The 22,952-nt window shown below is 41.1% G+C and overlaps 1 protein-coding gene across 12 annotated transcripts in view; it reads right to left on the minus strand.

The window, feature by feature from the left end:
- mecom (MDS1 and EVI1 complex locus) overlaps positions 1–14,430 on the minus strand; it is a 130,663-nt gene extending 116,233 nt beyond the window's left edge. For 4 of the 12 annotated variants that reach the window (XM_023276963.3, XM_023276961.3, XM_023276951.3 and 1 more), the window contains exon 1: positions 14,136–14,429. In XM_023276963.3, the coding sequence (XP_023132731.2) occupies positions 14,136–14,172 (37 nt within the window). In that variant the 5' untranslated portion in view covers positions 14,173–14,429. Of the gene's footprint in view, positions 1–14,135 lie in introns of all 12 variants that reach the window. The other 8 variants (XM_023276959.3, XM_023276956.3, XM_023276962.3 and 5 more) reach the window with 3 other exon arrangements.
- Between the last annotated feature and the right edge of the window lie 8,522 nt (positions 14,431–22,952).

Here is a 22,952-nt window from a genome sequence, read left to right on the forward strand (position 1 = left end):
CAACCTTTTACATTTGATAAAGTTCAACAATGTGTAAAATCTGCACATGGTTTGAATGTTCATTGTCAAATGTAACACAGAGATAATCTTGAGAAAACCATGACTTTTCCAGAACTATTTTAAGGTAAACAATTTAGGCTAAGGACCGATCTACATCTGCATTGAATCTGTTTTAGTATCGCTCAATTATTTCAAATTGTGCTCCAACTAACACACTCTGTTGAAAAGTGACTCACAAAGAAGCTTCTCAAATCGAAAGTCTTAGACAGAAGCACAAGCTAAGATATTTGATCCTGCAACGGAAACCAGACGTTGTGGAGTAGCAGAACCTGGACAGCGCATTTGGGTGTCTGGCAACACCAGCCTACAACTGTCACACTCGAGGTCAAGGGTCATCATGTGTAGACAGAGCAGAACTTCGTAATTATACATGATAAATGCAATCAAACACAGGAAACATTTCTCTCCACTATTTACTGGCTTAACCTTGTCAGATGTTCCAAGCTGCAGGCAAAATAGTCTCGAAGCATCATATCATGAAGGATGAAGGAGTGTATTTGCTGAGTTCAACGTAAAAATAAAGTACAGGGAAGACTTAATAATAATTCCAATCTAATGCCAATCAATTTCCTAAGAATTTGTAATTTTGTGTGGTATTTTTTGTATGGGAGCGCAAGGACAGACTTAAAGGGCCAGAAAAACCAAAGAAAACTTTTCCATCAGGCTGTGTGTTGTGATAATGATGCTGTCTGATCCAAAGAGATCTCTTCAGTGAACCCTGCTGGATCAGATCAGTGCCCATAATGGCCGACTGCAGCCAGAGGGTCTCGACCCACTGACACAAAACATGGCGCCGAGACAGAAGCAAGACAGATGGACAAATAGACAGACAGACATTCAGACAGACATCCTGTCTCAAACCACAAATAGATACAACAATTAAGTAAGGTCTGGCCATTTTCATTTCACTGACCTTCGCCCCTCACCTCCCACACATAAGGAGACAAATTACTACTGCTGCTGGATTTGGCCAACAACTCCGATGTAGGCGAACATGCAGTGTGAAGGCTGAGACAGCGGACATAAATCATACCTGTATTTGATCTGTGGGGCCCTGGGCGAGCTGACGGTGTGACAGCCAGCATGCACCCTATGTCTCTGAACCCCTAAGGGACTGAAATGGGTCACTTGTTTTGCAGGGCAGTTGAATTTTCTGCGGCGCATAAATCTGGGGACAACTGTAGTGAGTTTTCCTTTTAATGTGAGTGTGAGCAATCGAACAATAAAAGAACTTTGAAATCTCAAAATAATGCAGTCGTCTAATGGATGCTGAAAGAAGGAAAGGCAATTCCAGTCCTGTTGATATGATGTATCAGGTGATAACTCAAGACTGGCTGTGAAACTTTGTACTCTTGCAACTGTCATTCCCAGCAGTAGTTAATAAATAGGGAATAGATTATAAAGCAGATATTGCTTTGGTAAGTAGCTCAACTCAAGGTACTGTTTACTTAGTCTTATTTGCTACTCCTTCAAGGCGCACAGACCCAGCAACTTCAATGTAGGCTATAGGAAGAAAGCTTTGACAGCGGAGGATTTTGGCACTATCTTCGCACAAAGAGATAAAATCATGCTGTGGCTACTCTACTCTTACCAGAAACCCTCCGACCTCGGTCAAACAGCAATGTTTTTCTGTTTTCATCGGCTGTCATGTTACCAGTGCTTATGCCTGCTTACTCTTGTGGTATACAGCATGTTCAATTTCAAAGCCATGCAATGCACATGTCACTGGCTATGTTCACCGGCACTTTACAAGCTGCATGCACTATGCACACATACAACAATGCTCATTCCACAAAAACATCACCAAAATTATATAGCATCATTCTCTGGAGTTCCAAGGGAGATTACTATGTTACATTGGGAAGTGCCCTTCAAAGTTTCCACCATTGTAATTGTATGGTTTAGATTCAGACTTTGTTTTCTGCCTTTCAGAGCCAGTTTCAAAACCCCAGAGGTGGCTAGTCTCCAGGCTGGGCGAAATCAGAATTACATTAACACCCAAAGAGCATTTCATCAGAGCCAGCAGCGCCCCGTGGTCCAGGACACCTGTAATAGAGTTTCCCTTCTCACAGGCATAAAAACATTTAAACTCCTTTTGTATGGAAGGTTTACATGCTCCCGCCTGCAAGGAAATATGCTGCTGGAACTGATCAAATCAAGCCCTACAAATTGCATTTGTCAAGAAAAGGATCAAATACTAGCACCCACAACAAACATATTAGCAGCCTGATCTACACAGAATACTCTTGGCAGAGTGATAGTATTGGATTAACAAAGTCACACAGCATAAGAGAAAAATATGTCTAGAAATCCAAACTGACTTCTTTCCTCTGCTGCACTGCACCTCGGCACACTAAGGAATTACCCCAATCGTATGCAAAGAGATGTATTGGATTACTGTGAATTCAACTAAAGAGATGCTGCACGCCAAACTCAACATGGCAGGTTAGGATAAATAGATATAATTAATCATCTAAGCTACCACACCCTTGGATAAAAGACAACTTTGGAAGCACTTCTCAAATTCATCTTAAAGTGATCTTTGAACAAGTCAACACTTAAGTCCATTATTGTCACTGTGGAATACATGAAAACTATCATATTCAAACATTTGGTAATGGGAAAAGGAGATATTTTCCTGTTTGTTATTTAAATAAACAAAGACAGGGATGTCTGGGATGTATTGGTGTGTGAAACTCAGGGGAGAGAGAGAGAGAGGGAGAGAGACTAAGGGGCCTTACTGTCTGACAGACAGGCAGGCAGATGGACAGGAACTTGGCATTTGGGAATATAATTCTGCCAGAGAGTGATCCATAAAGACTGGAAGAGGTCGAAGGGCACTCTCTCTATAATGACTCATCATCACTCAGTGGTGTCCATGCTGGGATGACCCGTATGTGTGTGTGTGTGTGTGTGTGTGTGTGTGTGTGTGTGTGTGTGTGTGTGTGTGTGTGTGTGTGTGTGTGTGTGTGTGAATCGTTGTGGAGAGAACCAGTGGATCTGCTGAGAGATAGTGCAGTATAAACAACCAGTTCTGCTATTCTAGGCCTCTGGGGAGAAAAGAGAGCTCTCCCTGTTGTTTTACCAGAGCTCTGGCCAAACACTGTCACCCACAACGTCAATTAATCCCCTCATCAACATTTTTTTTCTTTAAGTCTGTGGAAAAACATGGGTGAGAAGGTGAAAATGACATTCACAGGGTTATGAAATATGATAAACGCTGTAAAGCCCATGGAATTCTTTCTGGTAGACGAAGACTGTGTTTGACTTCTTGGGGCTGGGTAAACACCACTGGACAGACCTTGCCATGGCAGCTGTTCCCATGGTAACATGGCGGGCAGCGGAGGCAGGGCCACAAGGGAGTTGTGGCGATTTCATGAACTGATTTTTTTTATTCACAGTCAGTCATTACTTTCACTACAGCACAGCTCGAAGTGACCACTAAAAGGGCGGCACAGACTGCCAACACCTTGTATATGGAATTCATAAAACAATGGCTCACACTAAATTCCCTTGCTGCATTCTCAATCAAGCTGCTATGGCAATGACTGTGTCTGTGCACATTTATGTGCATGCACGTGCAAGGGGCCATATTTTTTGTTGTGCAGCATTGGATGAATATCTCCATTTCTTGGCAGCTGACAGCCTGTTTGTCATCCACTCCACAACCAAGAACTGACCTTCAGCAGCATAACTACTATTATCCTCCCATACCTCTCCTCTCCCCACCCTTCATTTCCATTGCCTCTCTCACCCTATATCTTTCTCAACTGTACCTCCCTCCACTTCTCCTTCACTTTTTTGCTTTCGCCCCTTCTCCAGCTTTTGTCATTGATCGCTGATGCGATTGGCTGCCTCCATGCTCAGTAATGACCTGCACTGGTAACCAGCTGACTGCTCCTCTCGGCCTCTCAGAGATTGAACTGTCAGATGGCAGCGATTAATGGCTGGCCAGAGAGACACAGACTCACACCTGGAATGTCCCACCCTGCGCTGTCCTGCCAATCCTCTGTCCCATCTCAGCTCAGCCTGCACAGGTGTGCTGAGGTACATTCCCATATATGTAAATATGCTGTGTCCACATTTCCTGTAAGAATGGATAAATATTCAAATGTGTTGGTGCAAGTGTTTATGGGTTCTTATACACATTTTCTCTCTCACATGTATGGCCCTGAGGGAAGGCATTCATTCTGCCCTGCTGCAATGGCTGATGAGAAGCGCATAGTGAGAAAATGTGCACGACTGGCTGGGGATAACAGAAATAACAAGAAAAGAATGTAAATAACTCTCACAGCTCTTTTAGAACCTTGAAAAGTAGAAAAAGTTGTCAGTTTTGCCAAATAAGAGAATAACTAAACCTGACCGCATTTGGCTCTGCTGCCTAAATGACAGCATGTAATCATTATTTGTCTGCAGTGCTAGATTTTGTTGCCCCCTGCTCTTCTTTATTACTATATTAGTTATGATTGCACCCATAATCATCCACTTATTCTACTGTTCACACTTGAGCCACTTTGAGTAAGAGAATCAGAATAAATGGCTGAAATGCTAACATATGTTATTTCCTTGAACAGAGATGAGTGGGGTGTTTGGTCTGGTCTCGCTCTGTCTGTCTGTTGAGCTGAGGGCTGCAGGCCCACGCGGCTGTCCCGTGTTGTACTTGGCTGGCCGTCTGCTAACTGTCAGCGCAGTATCTCCTTACACTGATGAATGGGAAGTTTCCAGACGATTCCCAAAGCTTTCGTTCCCTTGTTCCTATGCTTATCCAGAGGAATGGCCGAGAAAACAGGGGCTCCTCCCCCTGCCTACCAACCTCCCTGAGGGGAAAAGCCGACATGGAGACAGGCATGGAAGCTATATTTACAGTAAATTCAGAAACTATTCAGATCCACATTTGCACACATTTAAATACAGAATATTGGCGTGTCCTCCATAAATCTATTCAATAACCCACAAAGACAAAGTGAAAACATGTTTTTAGAAAGGACACAAGACCCCAAACCATTCTGCATTGGCCTGGTATTCCTCAGGTTATATGCTGAAAATGGAACCATCACCAGCCTCAGGACTCTGCTGTGCTTTATTTTTGGCTATATTCACTCTCCCTTCATTTACCACAAGTCTCCCAGCCTCAGCTGCTGAGAAGCATCACCATAGCACGATGCTGCCGCCACCATGCTTCACCAGTGGTATGGAATGGTATTATTCAGGTGTCGTGCAGTACACAGATGTAGTGCTTGAAGTTCCACCTCTGCATCCCAGAGAAACCTTTTCCTAATGCTCACAGTCCTTCAGAAGCCATTTGGGAAACTCCAACCAGGTCATCATGTCATTTACTAAAGTAGACTGCCGTCTGCCACAAAGGCCTGACTGATCAAGTCCTGCTGAGAAAGACAACTAAACAGTGGCTGTTCCTCCCTGACTAAGGGATTTCTTTCTTTTTCTCTTCATTTGGCAGGATGACCATGTCTAGGAAAAGTCATGGTGGTTCCAAATTTGTTCCATTGCATATCGAGGCCATTGCACTCCTGGGAAAACTCAAAGAGAGCTTCAGAGATGATTGTCTGCCATTATCCTGACCTATGTTTCACCACATTTTATCACAGTGGTTAACAGAGTTCCTTGGACTTCATGGCTTGTCTTTTGTCCTGACATACAGTGCAAATGTGGCACTTTATATACATATATATATGTGTGCGTGTGTGTGTGTGTACACACGTGTGTGTGTCCCTATAACTTATATAGCATCAATTTAATTGGGGGCACTGGCGGTCACATTTAAGGATAATTAAAGCAACCAAGATTCCACTGAGCACAATTGGTAGTGGCATGGCAAAGATTCTGAGAAGTTTGTAAATGAGAGATTTCAGTTTGTTTTTGTTTGTTTAATTTGCAAAATGTTGTAAAATCATATTTTTACTATTTCCTTTTGGGTTATTGAGTGCTAAAACAGCAATTCCATCTGTTCAAATCTATTAAACAAAAATGTCTGTTGAAAACTTTCTTGAAGTAACTGTAAAATGTTCTGTCCAAAAGTGAGAGAACGAGATGAAAGCAAGGGAAATAGAGGCGGAGGAAAATAAAGATGATTGAAGATTGTAGACAAAACACAGCAGAAGAAAGACAAATCAGAAACAAAAGAAATGTGGTTGGAGAGAAAGTGAAAGAAACCAAGTGAGAAAAAAAGATAGACAGAAGATGGAAGGAGAATAATCCTCTGAACGGTGAACATGTGAATATCAGGCCAGTAGGGGTTTGGCGTGGTGTGTGAAACGGAGATAAAATCGATTAGCTTGTCCACTGACCCAGTGAGCAGAGGTGCCCCCCATTGCCCCAATCTTGCCACAGCCCTGACAGAGACATCCAGGCTTCGAGGTCTCTAGGGGTCGCCTCTGGACACTGAGGTGAACAAAGTGGTGCCCTCCTGTCAAACTAAAGCCCTCAAGCACAAGCAAAACAACAGACCATGCTGCAATGCTTCACTGCTCTCTGATTCCACAGGAGACAGAAAAGATGTAGTGTGGGCTGCAGAAAGAGCACGTTGTGAATAGGAGCCAGTGCTCAAGATACAGAACTGCTGTACTTATAGCGGAAAATATTGTAAGTTAATTAAGAATTGCAGCCAACTGAAAAACCTATTTTAGTTTAAAAAAATAAATAAATAAATAAAATCTGTTATTTAAGTGTTTAGTGTTGGTTCTGCAGCCAGCTGAATAATATCTGAAGTTGTTAGTGGAAGCTGTTTGCTCCTCACAATTATGTTGTTAAAAACAGCTTGGCAAGACAGTAAAAACATGATGATTGCTAGCTAATAAGGACAAATATCAGGTGGTTACCTACAAATATTTTTAGAGATGCCACCAGAAATTCCAGACACTGTCAGGTATTTCTTCGAAAATTCTTAAAGGTTGGGCCTGACAAACTCTCGACACCTGTTGGCAGGCCCTAAAACCTCTCCCTATCATTTTATCGCCTTGTTTTCCTCTCATGATTTCCTCAGTCAAATCACTGGGTGAGGAGCACCTTTGATTCCTGGCTCATTGTAGTGTATTTGACCCTGGAGGTCACTGAGTGGAAAGAAGTGGATGTGTCACCACTAAGCTCTTCTCCGTGTTAGAATAATATTCCTACGGTGCTTTTAGGATGCTAACGCTAATCAAAACAGGACATCCTGAGGAGGGCCGTGCTCTCTCTTCCCTGGCCCCGCTCACCGGCCGCTTTATGTTTTTGTGTTTGTGGAGGAGCGACAATCCCAGGAAGCTGTGAGAAGGGTTCATCAAAGCTCCAAGCAGGGGGCCCCGGCTGCAGGATCGCTGGAATGTGGCGTGGAAAGGAATCTCTACTGTCCTATTGTTCCCTTGTTTCCTCGGTCTCATCACATGCCGGCACGTCCAGTTCACTTACAGGTAAGCAGCGCTAATCAGCCCTGCATTCTTTTCCACAGCCGCATTCTTTCCTCTGCTGCGACCCTGGCCAGCCAGCAACACTGGAGCACACACATGAAGCGCACAGCTTATGCAGACACTCACATATGAGGGAAGTCATCAAGACAGCTCTCCGAGGACAGGGACATGGGGTTTCCTTTTCGCAGACAAGGGATTAGATGTGGAACATTAAAGCGAACAATGATGATGCAAGCATCACTAATAAATAAAATACATTACAGCTCCCAAACACTGGACCCAAAAAACTCAGAGGTGATGTCTAAGAAAAAATGAAGAACTGTGAGAGAGGGTACAATAAGAAAATTTGGTTGACATATTTTAAAAAGATTCCAAAGTCTCAATGTATTTGAAATGCTGTGCACCTGAAGAGTGAGTACATCATTTTTGAATCTCTAAGTTTACCAGCCTCAGTGCCTAGAAGTTAATAATGAATTCAAAGATGTCTTGTCACAGCTTTTCGTCTTTTTGTCTACACAGGCAAAGCAGCCGCTATCAGATCCAATCAGGAGAATGTGGTGCAGTCCAAACTTCATCAGGAAGGCCCCAGCTTTGATCACATCTCCTCTCATCTCTCCCGTCCTGTGGGGGCTGAGAGGTCACCCCTTAATGAGCTTCAGAGTGAAGAATGGAGGGAGGGCTTGTTGTGGTAGAGATAAAAGTTGTACAGGAATCATATATACATAGCACACAAACACACCTGACTGCATCTGCCCCTGCACTGCCTCCCCAGGTGACCTGATGCCCCGTTTTGCCTCTGTTAATCAGAAATGACTATCCTTTCTTCGACTCTCCCTGCCTTGCTCCTTCCATCGGGCCAGCCTGCTCCACCCAGGGAGATCCCCGAGCAGTGCTGGAACACACTGTTATCACCACATTCACAAAACGATTGTTGGGTAATTCCTGTTTATAGCTATGTGCTCCCTCCAGTGTGTAAGCACTGTTCTCTCTATCAACCCTCCAGGACAGCCATTAAAATGCAATGTCCACATTCCACTTCAGCACACCTGCCAGTACAATCACATTTATCACTGTTTTAGAAGAACTTTGGTGATATCCAAAATGAGCACAAGGCCCATCAAAATATGGGCAACTAGAATAAAATTTAGAAATAGCTTTGGGTTTACTACATGAGACAAAAAAACAGGCTTCCTAAAAAGATCATAGTGGCATGCAAAAAGGACATAATGTCTACAGTTCAAAGAACAATGCAGTACACACACTGTATATTGTCATCCAGCATAAAGTCAAATCAAAGCTCTTGTTTAGCCTTCCTCCCCATAAAAGCCCGCTACAATGTAGTAAAGTGACTAGAGGTAGTAAGTTGATGTGAGACATGAGGCCAGAGTGTCGGGCCCTGTTTCTACCACCTGCTCCAGGTAATTGATTGGAGTATATAAAATGATTGAGTTTCTTTAATTAGCTTAACAGACATCTCTCCTCAAAGCATGCCAACTTCACACTGCCTCATTAATAGCCCGGGTGAACTGCGCCATCAGCAATCTGTTGACATTATATCTCCTCAGACATCATAACGACACACAAATCAGTTTGATGTCTGGGTAAACTTTTCGACTCAGCAAAAATGCCATTTATCTCGGACTGATTTGTGATGAGAGGATGGCGACACGTCTCACATTTGACAACTGTGTACTCTGCAGAGTACCTTTGTTTTGCGTGCACACACTGAAACTCGCACGTACACACTCAGCCCGACCAAATAAGCACACACACATATGCTCACCTCCCTCTCAAGCAAAAAAATAACCCAACAAAACACTCACACATGCACCTTCACACACATAATCTATAAAAATATGCTTAGCTTGGGACTGCTCTGTTGATAATGACCTCAGACTTGGCACCGCACTGGGCCAGACCAGACTGCCGACAGACTGGAGGCTTTTGTGTGCACTCCCTATCTCTAACTCCCTGACCTTTAGGGGGAAGAAGAAAGCAGAAATGCCTTTTTTATTTAGAAGGGGTAAGGCTCGCTCATTGTTCTGTATTGGTACAGTTTCCCTGTGGTAAACACACAGCGGTTCCCAGGCTTGACATGTTGCTGCACACCCTCCTCCCTTCATCCATCCCTTGGTGTTCCCACACTGCCCTGTCTGAGCCGTTGCACCAGCACCCTCCTCCCAACACACACGCACACAAAACAGACACACACACCACCAGCATACAAACACCATGCTTAATGCATTATGAAATTCCTCACGTACGTGATAGTCCGAGATGGAGAAAAGCGGGGACTGCAGTTGGAAAAGAAGGAGCAGAAATGGGAGAGTAGCCCCTGGGACGGGGCCACTGTGTCAGGGCCTGAGAGGAGACCCCATGACAAGGCCTGGAAGCTCCCTAGTTGCTTGGGACAAGGGCCATCCTTCAAGTGGGTGACAACAGTGCATAAACAAACCACTAACCTCGTCAGCTCTCTGTTTACAGCCCTGAGACCGAGTCCTGGACGACTCATTAACATCAGAGACCTTCCAAAAGAGCCATTTTCTGAAGGGGGGGGGGGGGGGGGGGGGTGTAGACTTCTCCCATCATATGAGAGGAGGAAAGTAGACGACATGCAAGACAGATGGGGGCGTTGATAGATGAGAAAGCCTGGGTCACAGACAAACTGCCCCCCCACCCCCCACCCCCACCCCAGTAGCCTGTGTGCCACCGACACATACGCAGACAGACACGAATTTATGCCTCAAGACACAACTAATACACCCCAAAAAGGCTTTTTGTGTGTGTGTGGACATATATGATTGCAATATATTTTACAACTGGTATGACATGCATTCAGTAGCTTTCAGTTTCTTTTTAAACTGATCACATAATTCTTACACATCCATGATCATAATGTAGAATGTGGCCCTTCCAAAGGAGCAGAAACCTTTCACAGCTCAGCTATTCACACAGCATGAATTTAATGCATCTACTTTCAAGTTACAATATGCAACGTTTAGTCACATAAACAAAAAACGACTGAAAAGGCTCTGACAAAACATTTAGCCAAACACATATTGACAACTTAGGTTAAAAAGGCCTCCAGCACTCTGTCCTGACTATGATTCCTCTCTGACTGGAGTACAGCCAGAGAAAAAGCTGTTTTCAAAACTCTTCAGAATTCTTTTTATTAAGGAAGCTGACTGTTGTTCTGTCCTTATCCTCTTCACACAACTTTCTTCTAGTAATCAAGCTCAGAAGCTCAAAAATTATTATTTTTTGTTTAGAAATCCTTCAATCCTGCATCAAAATCTATAATAAAAACATTCCCGAACGATAATCTGCCACTTACGTTAAGTAATTCATTTTGTTTCAAATGCAATTTAAATGTTTTAAATTGTTAGTGACTGTTATTTGGCCTGTTTTTGCTTCAAGAAGTGCGTATTTTCTTTGAACTAATAATGATCTATAATTGTCATTTTTTAAAAGTTTTTTTGTCAATTGATGCTAAAAAAATATCAAGGTGGTTTGCAATTATTTAGTTGAATCAGAAAACAAGTTCAAAGCAACAGTTAACCAAGCAAGAAAAAACAAAACAAAACAGAGGGTGGGGGGTTAACTTCTGCACGGGGCCCCAATGATTCTTGACCCAGTCCATTACTGAAGGAGATACAGGACATTTGTATACGCAGCTTTGGCACCAAGCGGAGCGCAGGCAAAGAGCGCCGCTCCGGGACAACAAGGGCCGTTTAATGGGGTCTCTATTTCACTTTCCTCGCGCCGGCTCGCTCCCTCTCACCTTTTAAATGGGCCGATCTATTAACCGTTTTAATGAGCTTCGCCAGACAAACGCGAGATGCATGGCCCATTGCACAATGTGAGGAGGACGACGACGCACTTTTGAGCTGCGGAGAGGAGAGGCGCTGACGGCCACAGACACTGAGGCGCACGAGGCCTCGCGCACGCACGCACGCGCACGCACGCACGCACGCACGCACACACACACACACACACACACACACACACACACACACACACACACACAGAGCTGCCCTCGTGCCAATCAGAGGTGTCAATTTGTACGATACCGCATCTCCAAAGTGACTCCACTCTTCTGGAGACAGGCGGATAAATGAGTGATGACTGACAGAACACTGGTAAATGTGAAAATGATTATCAAATAGTGTGCGCCTTGGGACGCAAGCTGCATTTCAATGCCCCATTGCTACTTGTTAAGCTTCCAAATATTTCTATTTTTTTTCGTGGAACTTTCCATTTACATTTTTTCCCCCGTCCAGAATTTAGATACATGCAAGTGTTACTCTAAGCGAGATTAATCGTCGCTGTAATGATTCCTAACAAATTATCAAAGCACTCCAAACACATTATAATGAAAAGGTTTTTATTAAGACACAAGTATGCTAAGTGGATCTTTAATTAGGCCTACGCCGAGCTAGTTTGGATCACCAAAGCCCCCCTCCTCCTTCATCTTTCTGCGGCCAACTCTTCACCACGGGGTGCGGCCTGTGCGCCTTGGCTATACGTATTTGGGAGTTTTTGTGGCGCACCGCATTACATCTGGACGTGCGGACTAATCAGTCAGCCTCCATCAATCACTCTTACGTTTACCACCTCTCCATCACCTCCTCTATTACATGCACCCCCCCTTTTTTTTTTTTTTTTTTTTTTATCACACGACTGTTCTGCAAGGAGGGAGGCACACACTGAACGCATTTACCAGCAGAGCCCTTATGAGGGGTCTGGGAATTTAAATATTCACTGTTGACACTGTGCAGATCTGGCTGGGGGCCAGGGTGGGCCCGCTTCTGCAGGGGCCCAAAGCATCCCCGTGTTCTGACTGAAGGGGCAGAAATGTTTCTCTTCGATCTTCAAAATAATCATCTAAACAGAGCAGAAATTACAAGTCTTCTAACTTCTCAGAATGACTCTCATGTTGTGCGAAAATATGAAAAAGAAAAAAGTGGGTGCAGTTGTTGCTTGTTCTGCTTCACGTCCATTTACACAAAAATAAAAATTCTTTGCTCAAACAAACTTTTATGTTTTAACACTCAAAGCAGACATGCAGGGGCTGCAAAGAAAACAAGTGTTTTCTGTCCTGTTAATGAGGATGATGTCGTCTCTGTGTTAGTGTGTACATAGTCTAAGTGTGCTCCATTTTCCTTATTGCACGTCATAATATTTAATAAACATCTAAGAGAATGCCAATAAAGTAATTTATGCATTTATGCTTGATATGTTCATTAAACTTCACCAGGATGTCTGCAGGTTATTATGCTGTATTTCTGTGCAGTAAACTTGCTCTTACCTGATCACATATTGTTCTAAATCTACTCTGGAGCCTGCTGCTTATTGGCCTGAGCTGTTCTGATCATTTCAGACATTTGTTGCAGCTGACCTGATTTCGTTTGTGTTGAATTTTAATGCAAACATACAGGTAGCCTAGTTTCAAAACGGGATTTACTCCAAAAACTGGTCACTGATTTGACTGAAGCTAAATAATATTTCTGCAAAAAGTAAAATATTGCAGGCCTGGGTTTTACTCTGACATCAATGTGGAGTTTCTTTAAAAACTGCTTTACAATTCCAGATTAATAGTATGCATTTTACACTTAAAGTTAAACAGTCAATACTAAAACTAAAACTCAAGAGAAAAGCAATAAAGCACAGAAATACACTCAAAACACAAATGAAAAATCTGACATGTAGACTAGAACTTGATTGAAACAAATTTTCAATAAAGAATACAATTCTTGATAGTTTATAGTAGCAGATCAATGTAGGAATAGCCGTATCAATCATCTCCTTGCATATAGCTGATTGCGTTCAAGTAATTAAAATTGATTTGATGACAAAAGTGCAACTTAATTTAATCGAACTCATTGAATATTTTAAGTTATTATTTTATGCTGTATGAATTTTATCACCGGTGTAAGAAAGCTGCGTCCTACGAGACTGAATTTACATGCAATTTAAGTCCATAACCTGGAACATTAGGATTAAAAAAAGGATTTAAACATCACAGTTTGAATTCGTTTTTTCCCCCCAGTGTGCCATATAATTAAACAATCACCACATACTACACATTAGTAAGAGCTCGGAATGAACTGCATGACTCACATTCACAAACAAGAGTTTCAAAAAACAAGATGCCCCTTCCCTGAAACATTCACCATGCCTGTCTAAATCCTCGTTCTCTCCTTATTTCTCTCCATCAACCTGCTTATTTTTTTTCCTCCTCCAAAGTTTCTCCCGGCAAACTGAAGTGACCAGCAGCCCAAACAGCAGCACTGTGCAGCAATTGCAATACAACTGTCGATGCACAGGACAAGGGATTTTAACTTGCAATACACGACGTTACACTAGAGCGCCCACTACATGCAACGAACAATTCCAATAGTGGAGCGGACGCCTCGCAGAAAGTTCCTCCATCGCTCACTCAAACTTTAAACTTTACGCTCTTCTCGGGAGCGCGTCGAATTATTTTTCTTCGCGACAATCTCACCATTTGCCGCCCCTCGTCGGAGCTGACAGTGAGGACTATACGGTCTTCTGGTGGAAATTAAATCGTTGCAGAAACTATTAACAGGCGCAGTGATAACAGCGACAGTTTTTATGTATATAAGATGGCATGTTTCAAAAGGAAAAAAAAGAAAGGGATGTTGCACCTACTCGTGGCCAGTTTCCGTGCCCTGCCTTTGGACCTCATGGTGCCAGTCTCTCGGCGCGGGGGTTTGTTTGGATTTTTTCTTGAATCTTTTTTCCTCCTTTTTGTTTTTTCTCTGTCCTTTTTCTCGGGGTTTCTCAATCCAAACGCGCTATCTCTCCAGCATTGTCAGTCTGGACACCTTCGCACATGCGCACAGCCACGAGATCTGCCGGCAGCAAGTGCCAGAAAAAGTTTGGGGACGATTTATCACTTAGATATGAACCTGATCTGGTCGAGATGAGGTGAATCGCGGACATCTCCCTTTCGTGTCCGATTTTCAAACTGAGTGAGAAAGAGGGGCACACTGAAAAAAATGTCCAAAGTTGATGTGGTGTCGGATTTAGTGGTGCGTTCTTATTGAACACGTTTGGAAACTTTGCAGCTGAGGTGTTTCCAGTGCATGTTAGACTTCTGTTGCAATTAAAAGAGGAGTCTTCATCTCACTTATACGTTAAAATAAGTCAGGACAGGCTGATTTAACTGCAAAATAAGTAAGAATAAAGATAACTTCCCCAACAAGTCCACCCAAATAAGTCACTTTACGCAGCAGATTATATTCCAGTCGTTTAAAAAAATAATTTAAAGACAACCTTTTGAGCACTAAATGCTTTGTCAGGACGGATATTTTTTGCAGTGCAGTCAGCGCCCCGGACCTAGTGTGGAGAACATTAATTATAACGATCCTTTATTCTCAATCCTCAGTGCGCACCTTTTTCTCTTTAAATGAAGCCACATTCATCAATGTTCACTTAAATTACCGATGCTGAGTGTAGTCATTAAAGATTTTCTATATTTTAATTGTGTTTTCACCATTATACCGAGCACTGGAAAATGAATGAAAAAGTTTCCCTCCCCGCTCCATCCCCTCCCCTCTCTCGGTTGGGCACCCGACTGACAGCTTTAATATGAGAGTGCCCAGGGTTTTTTTTCCTCCCCCTTCTTCTGTCTCTCTCTTTGTGCTGACAATTATTAATATGTTAAGTGCTCGGTATTAATGCCTGTTTGAGACGTTTCTGTTACAGTGCGTGAATTTCATCACTTGGTAATTGCTGAGGGCTCGAAAATGGATGTTTTTACTTGATCTAACTTGGAAGGAGAGCGCCTCCATCAAGTAGGGAAAAGAGACTTTTGTCCAAAGCTTCATCTCAGCGGGTGGAATTCAATTTTCTTTTTTGCTTTGGCATTTTTAAGAAAAAGGCCCACACTTTATAAAAGCCATGCAATCCATGCTCTAAAAGTCAATACAATTCCTACATGTCTTGTGTTATCACAAACATTTTATAGAGGCAGATACAACGGATACAAAAACAGAAGATTGCTACTTAATTTATTAATAAAACATTCAGATCTGGCCCATATCATAAAGCTGCACCCTATTTGTCCCCTGTTGCTGCCTGTGAGCATAATTAAAGTAATTGGCAATTAATTAGATCCGCAGGAGATCATGCTGACCTTGCAGATGAACTCTAATGGCTTGTGAACTACAGCTATCGATTCCAAAGTGTGTCGAAACTGACTGAAGTCGTGACATCATGCCATGAAAAAAAAGTACAGGCTGACCAAAAATCCAGGCGTCATATTACCAAAGTATGGTGGCATGAAAAGGCCAGTTTCAGATCAACTCAGTCGAGATACCGAATAGATTTAACTTATTACTGCATGATATCAACCATAAAGTGATGTCTGGAATTTCAGTGCAAAAAAATGAAAATACACACGATTTATGCTCAGCAACGCCCCAAAAGGTATTTCACTGGACTCATTCTCTCATCAAATGAACTTTTTTTTTTTTTTTTAAGACTTTCTTAAAATTCCACTGAACTAAACTGGGACATCCTTGCATTGCTATCCTTCATTTAAACGGCCGAGTTAAGAGAGGTTAATACTGATACTTTATTGTGGTTGTACCTCACTCTACCTCTACTGTAATGACATAAATGGTGCTATTAAGTGGGTTGCGCCTATACACCGTGCCGGAGAAGGTGGCGCGCCGGGGGTACGCACAAACACACGCAGGCGTGCGCGCACACATACACACCGAGAGAGAGAAAGCTGCAGGCAAAGCTGCTCAATTAGCCTAAATGGAAACAGTTTTCATTCACCGCAATAACTCACTCTTCTCTCCTTCCTTCTGAGGCACTTTCTCGGTCCATATTTTATTATGATCCGCTGAACCCGGTGGCGGAGCGGAGGAGCGCGCACGGATCCTCGCGGCCCCATGGGTTGTAATTATTAGAAATTAATTGGGTTCGAGCCCCCCACGGCTGCAAGCATAAACTAAAACACTGCCTCACTTCTGCACTTAGGGTTATCCACATAGAGGCAAATGAGAGTGGGATTTAAAATTGTTTAAAGAAATTTTCATTCAGTGCGCACGTTTTTTGGTTGATTTTTCATTTTTTTTTTTTTTTTTTTTACTGTATTACAGTAGCGCACTGAGCTGTGAAGGGGTTAAAAAAAACATGATCTGTATAGGGGGCTGTGGAGGCAGACTAAAAGTGAAAAGGGAGCCTCCGGCGCAAGGAAATTACCAGCGCCCGTGTGACCTTTGAGCAAGGTAATCAATCAAGTGATCAACAGGGATATTTATCACCGCTTTGTCCAACCAAACCGTTTTTTTTCTAGAAACAAAACACAAGATGTGAAATGAGGATAATTATAATCTGGCATGTTCATATAACAGATATATCTATGAGACTTTCCTTAGACATAATAACAGCAACAACAATAATAATAATAATAATAATAATAATAATAATAAGGTGTAAATAAGCAACAACATACCTATAATTACTAATACAAAATAAAGTCCCGTTTCAATGACTTAGGCCTGCATTTTGTCTTGCTTTTCTGTCCTACATATGATAGGCCTGCACTGTATTCCTCATTAAATGAGAAAAATATATCAGTATGATCAGTGGGCGTTGTATTTTATTTTTTTTGTTACAATATATTTCATCTATTAATCACATCTAATACTACAGTTGTTACTTGATTTTCGTAACAGTGTGTGCTGTAAAGTAGAAGGAAAAAAAAAACTGCAACGATTTATTTGGCCCAGTGCGTGCTGCCCCTGTGTGGAGAATTATCGACTCAATCAAACGCAGAAGCTTCCAATGAACAGCTAATGCAATGAAATAATACTCCGCCGGAGACATTAATCCATCTTCACTGGGCAAAGAGTTGAGAATTCAGACTGTTAAAATAATCAAACAGATATGTATTTCTAAAGCAGATAACATGAGGCTGCAAGAGTACATGAGGAGGTATTTCTAATTCAACATCCATGTTTAACTTTTTTATTAGATGTGTTTTTGTGTTGTATTTTTGACAGCAGATCAGTCTAAAAAATACGGGCGATTTCAGCGGAATGAAATGGATAAAAACACGCTTTAAACGCCTGGTTAGTTTTAATGTAAGAATTTTTAAAAATGGGTGAAAAAGACATCGGTGCTGCAGAATTTGGATGTTAAACAGACATTTTATACACACAGTATTTCGATCATAAAAACTGCCAATCAATCAATCAATATCTATGTGTGTGTGCGTATATATATATATATATGTGTGCATATATATATATATATATATATATGTACACACCCTATGCTGCTTACGTTTCCATAATTTCACATAACTAAATATCATATTTACTTTTTTACATGAAGACACCGAATCAGTCAAAAACTACTCATGCAGATGTTTAGCAGAAATATGTTCATAGCATTTCAGGATAAAAGTTAAGTAATTAAATAACAATAAATTCTCCAAACAACGCTAAAAGAATTTGATTTTTTTAGTTTTTCTTTTCTGAGAGTTACTAAGGTGCATTAACTTTATAAAATACAGTTACTGTGCATTTAAACTCATTTTGGCTGCATGTTTCAGAATAATAAATATAATAAAGATCTCCAAATATGAAGCACCAAGACCACAAAATGCCGCATTTTTATGGATCAGTGCTTGATCTCTTATTTATTGCATGAGGCTAAAAAGAGGACAGAACTGAAAATTGGTTATACTATGGCCCCCTCTAGTGGATGTCAGGCTGCAGTGTTTGAGATGAAGTGGCTGATGAGTGACTTCAATGTAAAGTCATGGAGGATTTAAACATCAGACCTATTAGAATACATACCTATATATGGATCATTGGAAACAAACTTTATGCACAAGGCAGGGAAAACCTGTTCTAACTGGTTGTGTGACATTTGAAGGCTTGGTATGGATGAAATCAAAAAACTGAAAAGCACTGACAGATTAATGAGCTGGTCCAGCTTGTACTGAAGCAAAGTGCATTTTAACAACCGCTTCTGGACTCAGTATCCAGTATGGGAGAAAGATTACGATGCGCTCCTGAGACAATTTGTGGAAGTAGTATTGATAGGGGATGGTGTTGGCGGCGGACGTATTTATCTGTGAGGACTGCTTGATGGGAGGATCTTACCCACACAGACACACACACTCGTGACCCAAGATACAAACTCATCCCATCAATTTTCAACTGATGCTCCCCCTGCACCAGTCACGTCAACAGAGAGATTTGACAAGTAATCAATGGGACAGTCAATCAGGTTTATTTATTTCCATTTCCAGTAACAGCAGACAGTAGGATCCTTGTCAGGTTCCCGGTTGCAGGGCAATTAAAGGAACACACAGATGGATGGGATGCTTAGGACACACAGAGTGAATAACCTACGATAGTGCATCCCTGCTGCTGAATGCTTACAACACAGCTCATCTGAACTTCAGACGGTAAAGATAAAAATAAATATGGCTCCACGTGAAGATTTTCAGTGTAGATACTGACATCAGTTTGCCAAAATTGAACTTAACAGGGTTAATCCTATTGTGAAATCCCCGCATCATCACATGCTGTCTCAGTTGCACAGACGCTATCATGATCTTCTCTCAGAAACCTGAACACAAATGCCATGATAATGTTCGGTGTAAACACTACTTAGTGGTAAGCCTCAGTCACTTATGATGTTACAAGGGTTAGAGATGATGACATGAAGCATCAATAACCAACTAAGGTGTTATGTGAACATACACAGTTTGTCTTTTAATGGACATGATGATAAGAAAATGATCAATACAATATTTTCTGTCATGTCACTGTCAACATCTGTTATCTCATTGACATACTACCAGCTGTAAACGTGAGATGTGTTCTTTAAACCTGGCTGAACTAATTCAGGCTGACATGCTGTTACCAGACTAAAATAATTTGACACCAGACTGGCAGAAAATGATACTGGGTCTGATTGATGAGGTTCTCCTGCTAGAAACTTGGGATAATCTATGAATGCTTGCGGCAAAAATTAGACCTCGGTAAGATCTCTTCAAACGCTGCGTCAATCTCATGAACCATTTTTGAATTCACAAATTTTTAATGCTGAAATGACAAATTACGAAATTAATGCAAAAATTTAATGTCATGCAATCTAGCTGTATAATCTTTTCATTGAATCTTTCAGATACATTTTGTGTCTTTTTCTTCATAGAATCAGAAATTAAATTTGGCCTGTTTCTAATTTAATACACACATTTATTACATTGCATATTTTATCATCTATACATTAATTGTAAGTCGGTCTTCTTTGTGATTATCACACCGACAGATCACAGCAATTTCTTAACTATTGGCAACATTCTTTCATGAGAAATCTAAGCCATTTGTACTTCATAATTGTTTTAAGTGTCCGATAAATTAAAGTAATTTAAGGAGCTGACCCTAAAATGTCTTTGTCAGGATACTATATAGGCTTGCACATTTGCAAGTTTGGACTTGTTCCTCTGACAACAGTAATGAATTCTAAACTTATCTAAATTATCTTACAAAATAAAATAAATTCCAGACTCATGTCAAATCATCAGCATTTGTTATCTGCAAAATAACAGCACAAACTTGGGGTGAACAATTAAGTTTTGAAGCATGTTAGCAAAAGTCTGACAACAATAATACCAATACTACTACGAATAATGATGATAATAATCATAATCCTCCTCCTCATTATCAGCACAGTAGGAAAAAGCACTGGTAAATAACATCATTGATGTCTGCACTCTAATCAGCTGCCTCAGTTTTAGAATCCTGTTTAGAATATTTTCACAGCAGACATTTTATCAGATCATAGCAAGAAAATCACAGGTGTAACTGATAACACTAATAATGGCTGCATTCCATTTCAGTGAATCCTCTCCTGGCACCTTGTATTCTGCATGCTTGCTGACTGACAGGTTAAAGCAACACTAGATGGAATTCAGCCATAGTTAAGATTTATTAATTACACTTGTGTTTTTCCTGTTCTGAACAAACATCTGCTGTGCATGCTGACGCACTGTCTCACCGTCATGATGTACTGGAACACTTGGATAAAATAGAGCCTTCACAGTTATTCATCTTTACTTTTCCTACTATTTGAGCAAACATGGGCACCACATGGCAATATGCTAACAGTTCCGTGGGCTATTTTGTCGGCAGAATAATATATGTTTGTTCAAAATGTTAAGCTGTAAGAGAACAGGCCTCCAGGACAAAACATATGAAAGAACAAAAGAAATACCTAATATAACTTTTTCCCCATCACCAAACACCGTTAGGTACACCTAGTAAGTAGTATTTGAAAAACGGCCAACTTTTAAAAAACTAGTCATGCAAAATCTGAGGTCATCCCACACATACTTAGCCTAGATATCATAATACATACCAATGCAGGTGTGGTGGATTCAGTTCTCTTTACATCAGTGCCTCTATGTCCTGTTAACACATCTGCAAATGAAATTTCTAGTTAGTTTGTAAGCAGATAACATATCCTATTTTGTCTACTGTAAAATACTTAATTTGCTGTGTTGTATTACCATATGGATAGCTGCACAATGACACATCCAAACCCACTTTGAACAGATTTGGGCTCAATTCTTAGAAATAGCAACTAGTAGCAAAGATGTCACTTAGCCTCTGAATTGAAACAACCTGAACATAATATCAATGCAGCGTGTAAATGATCTTTATATCAGACTTGGAGCAAAAGATAACAATAGAATTTTTACTGTTCTGATAAGAAAATTGTACACAAAACGTTTTGAGCTGTGGAGACAAATTCTAGACCACTGAGTTAATCCAGAGCCTAGTTAGGTGTGGTTTTATAGAACGAAGATCAAATAACATGACCAGTACAGACACTCCTTTGATCGGTGATTATATAAGGCCTTCATAAAATGCAGATTTAGTCAAATGACAGTGCCACAGATGACAAGAGAAACTTAAGAACGTTACTGACATGATGGATGCTGGCATGTCCATTAGAACTGCAGCCAGACACTTGAATGTCCACATCTACAAGAAGAAATAGTTTCTGACAGCTCTGGGTGGACGTGTCTGACAAAATGACCTTGTTCCCCAAAATGTCTGGCAACTGCACCAATCCCCTCTGTAAGAATGGGACAACATGGAGAACCAAATTCTGTGGCACTACACAATAAAAATAGTGGATATGGTGACTTTTGATTGTCTAGGACCCCACTCCCCAGTGGAATTTAACAAAATACTACATGCTGCATTTATTTTTGTCCAGAATGTGTATCATTTTAACATTTAGTTCACAAAAAAAACAATTTTGCTGTACTCACATTAATCCACATGTTTGCAATAATGTTTAAAACTCCATGAAATCTGTAATTTCATTCAACTTAATGGAGACTCCCACTGTGGTCACCTGTACGTGGCATTATATCCCCTTTACAGCCTGTCGCCGCGGAAACACGGTTCAGACCGGAGTGCGGACGGAGGAAAAGAAGTTAGCAAACTAGCTAGTTAGTTTGTCAGTTTGTTTACTTTTTCGTATCGCTTACTCGTGATGGAATACAGTTATTTTTATTTCCAACCACGGATAACAGCGCTGGGATACTACACGACTGGACTGGTCACATAATGTTAGCTACATTAGCCGTGTGGCTCGTTGACTCAGGTAATGTAAGTTAGCAATTAACATCTTATTAGCTAACGTTTCGTCGTGCAGGAGTTTTATTAGAATGATGTGACACAACGTGAATGCACCGAGACAAACCAAACACCTTAAATAGCACAAATATAGGTCTAAAGGTGGCAAACAATAAAACATTAATACGTTACCTTGTCCGTTACTACTTTCTGTTGTAATTTCTTCTGCGACGGTGGTGAAAGACAACAACTCCCATGATCCCACGCTTCACAAAGTCACCAATTAGGACACCTGGCAAATGTAGACAGGTGAACTTTGCAATGAGTATTTTGTCGATGATTGCAATAACTCAAAATCACTGTTTTGCCCTGCTTTAAAGGAATTTGATGAACAATCACAGTGGCCAAGCATTTTGTTAGTGTCCCATTTTGCTGGTTGCATATCGTTTTAACCAAAGGTTGTGCTTTTATTTTAAGAGGCATGTGCGTAGGAGAGGCATGAGCCTGTCCAAAACTTTTAATCAGACTAACTCACATTGTTTAACTTGCAAAAATACCTTTGTTAGCGTGACGTTTGTTGCTAAGACCGTCATCTGGCAAACAGTTTGGCGCAAAGAGAGAAGCCATTTTAAAAAGGGAGTGGCTGCAACTCCAGGACCAATCAACAGAGTCAGGAGGCAGGAAATAATAATGATTATAAATAAATAAATAAATCCATTAAACGACAATTTTCAAGACTATACAAAGAGAAAGAGAGAGAATCACAAGTATCATATAAAAAATATGGCAGAGGTAAAAGTCTATCATTAGAATATTCAGTCTACCCCAAATACCCCAA

The sequence above is a fragment of the Amphiprion ocellaris genome, chromosome 7 (assembly GCF_022539595.1).
Source record: "Amphiprion ocellaris isolate individual 3 ecotype Okinawa chromosome 7, ASM2253959v1, whole genome shotgun sequence".
Classification (NCBI taxonomy): domain Eukaryota; kingdom Metazoa; phylum Chordata; class Actinopteri; family Pomacentridae; genus Amphiprion; species Amphiprion ocellaris.